Source organism: Sphaeroforma arctica (assembly GCF_001186125.1).
Source record: "Sphaeroforma arctica JP610 unplaced genomic scaffold supercont1.22, whole genome shotgun sequence".
Lineage (NCBI taxonomy): Eukaryota > Ichthyosporea > Ichthyophonida > Sphaeroforma > Sphaeroforma arctica.
In genome coordinates, this window is record NW_014040536.1 from 80091 (window position 1) to 85638 (window position 5548).

Sequence of the window (5548 nt, forward strand, 5' to 3'; positions counted from 1 at the left end):
AGGAGTACCACCTACTGCAATGGACACATGGGAAGCGTACCTGGACGGGCATCTAGGGACCATATTATCAGAAAGCCAATTCAAATCTCAAACCCTCGGAATCATCAAATATTGAGTTTTGGAATGAAGAATCATATATTTCTGATATTTGAGTCATCAGAAATAAAAGCGGTAGAACCGTGAGCTATACCGGGACTCCGCGTGTGAGAGAACCACTCAAGTAGGGGAAAAACCGTACCTTTCAGCTACTCTCCATACTCTATAAATGAATCAGATATTGCAGATGCTGATGTTCTTACATTATACCGTAAACGCACTCGACGCAAACGAAGGCAATCAAGGCCGACGAAATCAACAGCAACGAGCACTGATGAGAGATCAGCGAGCAACAGAAAGCGCGCGAGGCGGGGAACCTAAGCAAGTCTCAATGATACCAAGGGACACCCCCACTTGTCTCACCTTGAAGTATCGAGAGCACCGGTCGAGACTGACTCCGATGAGCATGGTTGAGAACTCCCGTCAATGTATCATTGATAAATAGGTATTATGTAAGGATAGATAATGATGGCAGGTTTTTCATCTTAACCCACTAGGAGACAAGTTTTTGCCTTGTACAAAAACACTAACCTCTGGACAATATAGTACTGTAAGTTGTCACTTTGTACTCTTACACAGGCTAAAAGCATAAAGTTGAGGGGCTGTAACATCTAGGGACCAGATTACCATAAAACCAATACAAATTCCAAAACTTCAGAATCATCAATTATGGAGTTTAGGAATTCGGATTCAAATATTCCTGATATTAGAGTCATCAGAAATATTTGCGGTAGAACCGGTAAACTATACCGGGACTCCGCGTATCAAGGGAACACTCAAGTAGAAATCTGAGTCTAGTGAATTAGAAAACACAAATAAAGACTCAGTTCGGTTCTCTCAGACTAGAGACTTTTCCTAGCAAAAACCACCAACATTAATTGGAACAGAGTCGCCACTCTCCATTGTATACAATTGTATTTCTAAATATACAATAATAGATCATTTGGTTGATTGTTTTTGCATTTTCAATATATCAAATTTTAGATAATTTGAATACTGCGCATTTACAAATACCTACAATCGCATTTCAACGTATAAGGTTTAAGCGTCCATACGTTTATAATACACACTTAACATGTTCTTCTACTATAGGAACCCGCTGTTTTTACAAAATGCATCAAAAGAGCACGTCGCTGATGACGATGGATTTTTGGCATGTCCATCGCAAAATGCAAATCCGCTGGTTCCAATTAATTTCTGCCCAAAGATTTCTCAGCAGTTGTGGACTTCTGAATACTTCTGAACCCACAAAATTCTGCCGACATCTCATCAGATGGCGAATTTGTTTGTGCCTGGGTTTGAACGTGCTGCAACATATGCTCCATGTGAGTAATGCGCATATTTTTTGTATAGTGCTACCTGGGGTATAGGCTTCGTGCGACTAATTATGAGCTTATTTACTGCTGTTTTGTTGTATAGCGGTAGCCCCGTTGTTACATAGATTGCGAGTTGGCGTTGGGCATTGAAAAGCCCAACGTAGTTGTGTTGGTGGTACTGTTTGTTGTCGAAGTTTGCAACGTTTGCAGCCGAATCAGCCGAATACTATCCGTAGCTTTCCGCACTGCGCCAGCTTTCCCAAGTGGCCAGCCCGGTCATTATGTTTAGTTGTATTTATTCAACGTAGAAATTGAGTGTTGAGCCTCAAAGAACAGTCTGGAAAGCGTAACGTGAATTCCTGCCTTCACTTCCTCATCCGGTGTCGGATTAATTTAAAACGCTGTCGAAACCTTAGCACAAATCAAAGGCAATTGTCGATGAACTCCAAGCAGACCAAACAATATCCAGTCACAGGCTTTCTTGCCTACCGTAAATCCCGATGTAGCAGTAGTATTCTTCATTGTGATGATTGTTTTATTAACAATTTGATTTATGTTAATTCAGCCTTTAAAGAATGTAGTATAACAATTACTTGCGATAATGTCGGATGAGTCATAATTCTATCCTATATAGTTATATATTCCACTACCTAGGTTGAACTTCTGATCCAATCCTGAAATAACCCCCTGAGTTGGGTGTTCTGTGTGACCCGGTCTTGAAATCGTCTCTTAGGTCCGGTCTCTGGTGCCGTCGTAAATATCTGTTTATGACACTTTGTTCGCATGCCAACATCGGAATCAGACACACGATAGTCGAGGCATCGACGATTAGTGCAAGATACAGATGGGCATGTTTGTTTCCAGGTCAGTGTCCTCTTGACCATTGTGCGTATGCTCGTTGGCATCCTTCAACACATTTGCTCGTTGGCATCCTTCAACACACTTGATGTTTTGATGTTGAAGGTATCTTCATGCAATCGTGATGCATGTCGGCAACTTTATTGTCTTTGTGTGGCACGTGTATGATTGTGAAGTGGTGATGGAATGTTTTCGATATCCACTTTGCTAGCTTAGGATGCAGCGTTTGCTGATTGTTCATCTGGTACAATGCTTTGTGTTCTGTTCACAATGTTATATCGCCTCCTATGTTGTATTCCGAGAAGCGTTGTAGACTGTATGCCAGCGCTAGTAACTATTTCGCGTTTATCCTATATATCTGCTGTGCGGGATTTGAGGCTTTTGAGAAATAGAGTATATCTCGTCTGGCCCCTTCTATGATTTGAAACAGACAGCCTCCTATGCCATAATCACCTGCGTCGTACATGATCTGGAACGATACTCCATCCCAATGTTGCTGAACATGCAATAGCTTCTCTAAGTTTTACCTATTTCTTAATGAGCTCTGGTGTCCAAAGATTTGCTATATTCTGATTCATTTTTTCTCTTACTTATATGTGCAAACTGGGATATGTGGTCTCGCATGTAGTTTGCTAGTCCGATTGCTCGATGTAAGCCTCGGTTGGCTCTTGGCAGTGGCCAGTCAATCATGCGTTTTTGTTTCTCAGAGTCTGTTTTGAGCCCTATTGTAGCAACTTTGACGCATAGGATATTGAATGTCTTGACTGCAAACGCACATTTGTTGTGATTCAGCCTGAAGTTGGTGACTTCTCGTACTGTTTGCCTGTGTTCTCCTTCTGTGAGACTGGTAATGACTTTGTCGTCAACGTATACCCGTACAACTTTAATACCAATGAGGAGATTGGCCATCACTCTTTGAAATTGGGCTGTTAACGAGTGTAGTCCAAATGGTGCTGACTTAAATGAGTATAATGCCCATCTCCACAAAAAGGTGAAGTGTTGGCTAATTTTGTGTACACGAAAATGGTGGAAGCCCCCTGTCAAGCCCAATTTGGGGGAAAGTTGTGCACCTTGTAGGTTGTGGAGTATTTATTCTATTTTAGGCAACACGAATTTGTCCTGTTCGTGTTGATAGTTGACTTCTCTCAAGTCCAACTACTTTCTTTAATAGGCCTGTCTGTTCAAATTCACCTGTTGACAGTAGTGGTAGATTCACCTGTGCTGGTGTTGTTCTCTTGTATATGTGTATATGTGTCCGTCTTTGACCCATTTTTGAACATTGTCATCTGTTTTTGGTGTGAATTTGTGTGGAACAAAGTTCACTATAGCGTGAGCATCTAGGGATTAGATTATCAAAAAGTCAATACAAATCCCAAAACCTCAGAATTTTAAAATATTGGGTTTTGGAATTAGGATTCAAATATTCCTGATATTAGAGTCATCAGGAATATCAGCGGTAGAACCGGTAAGCTATACCGGGACTCTGCATGTAGAGTATGGAGAGTAGCTGAAAGGTACGAGACAAAGGATACAATAGACCTCTTCTCAAGTACGATTTTCTCAGCTAGGAAAAGTACCTAGTCTGAGAGACCCGAACTGAGTCTTTTTTTATGTTTTCTAATTCACTAGACTCGGGATTTCACTTGAGTGTTTATCTCACACGCGGAGTCCCGGTCTAGCTTACCGGTTCTACCGCTAATATTTCTGATGACTCTAATATCAGAAACATTCCGTTCCAAATTCTAAAACTCAATATTTGATGATTCTGGGATTTGGGATTTGTATTGGCTTTATGATAATCTGGTCCCCAGATGCTACAACTTTATGCTTCTTAGCACGCGTAGGAGTAGAAAGTGACATTTTACAGTACTAGATTATCTAGGGGTGGGTGTTTTTGTACAGGGAAAAACTTGTCCCTTAGGGCGCATACGATGGAAAACCTGCCATCATTATCTATGTTTACATATTACCTTTTAATTAAGTTTGTACTATGACGGGAGTTATCTACCACGCTCATTGGAGTCAGTCTTGCTCTCGGTTGATATCAACTTGGCTTAAGAAAACGCATCGCAACGGTGGCTCTACAGCCGAATCTTTGGTCTTTGTCCCTCTGGTGTGTGGGGGAGCATACTTCAAGGCGAGGAAAGTGGAAGTGTCCCTTGGTATCAGTGAGGCTTGCTTAAGTCTCCCGCTTGTTCGCTGATCTTTTATCAGTGCTCGTCGTCTTTTGGCCTTGACTGCCTTCGTTGTTTGTCGAGTGCGTTGACGGTATGTTGTAATGACTTCAGTATCTGCGATGTCTGATTCGTGCGTCCAGGTACGCTCACCATCTGACCATTGCAGTAGGTACTCCTGGGATCCTGGACGGCTTGTCGTCGAGTATCAAGGAGAACTGAGTCTCTTCGTTTGGTTGTACGTGATTATTGGAAGTGGATGCTTCCGGAGCACTGGCCCTTTTCACGAGTCCAAGTAGTTCATCACTGACCAAGTCAAGATATTCCGAGGCTTTAATCCCACCAAGGTTATAGACAATATACTCGTTGCCCTCTCTGCATACTATTTTGTATGGTCCGCCCTTTGGTGCAGTCATTTTGTTCATTTCGCAAGGTCCCCTTCCTAGAAGTTCACATACTTCTTTTGGCCTTTTCGGTCGGATGCTGCGCACATCTTTTCTTGATATTGCGCAGCGTTGCTGTCTGTTTGTGGCATAATGGCTTCTTCTAGACGCTGCAGTCGCTCTTCCCAAGATTCTGTTGTATTGGGTGCGGTCACTGGCGTGTTGTAGTCCATGAGTTGATTCTGTCTGCGACCGTGCCTTCTTGATGTACGCAGATTGTGGCCCATCTGTACGAAGGGAAGTCGTGAACACCAGTTCTCTGGGGTTTGTTCAACGAATTTCCGTAACAGTGGCACGAGGTCTCTTTGTGATCGTTTGTTCGCGCCCAAGACTTTAGGTTGGTACGGCTGAGAAACTAAGTGTTGTTTTGGCGCTTGTTCAACAACTTTCGGAAATATTTGATAACATATTCAGTGCCTTGGTCAGTCTGTAAGATTTGCGGGAATCCATGTTCACACATGATTGGTACCAGCGTGCGTGCTATGGTAGCCGCTGATTTGTCCATCATTGGTCGTAATATGACAAATGATGAGTATACATCTAGCCATACTAAACACATTTGCGTGTCCTCTGTTTGAGTCCAATAGTGACCCAATGGTGTTCACTTGGACTCTGTCGCCTGGAAATGCAGCTGTAATTGATTGTAAGAGGTGGAATCCTT

At 42.4% G+C, this 5548-nt stretch overlaps 1 protein-coding gene across 1 annotated transcript; it reads right to left on the reverse strand.

The window, feature by feature from the left end:
• Positions 1–4886: 4886 nt before the first annotated feature.
• On the reverse strand, positions 4887–5114 carry SARC_00655 (hypothetical protein; the record flags this gene model as incomplete). Its single annotated transcript, XM_014305647.1, has 1 exon — positions 4887–5114. The coding sequence occupies one exon, from the start codon at positions 5112–5114 to the stop codon at positions 4887–4889; it is 228 nt and encodes a 75-aa protein (XP_014161122.1).
• Between the last annotated feature and the right edge of the window lie 434 nt (positions 5115–5548).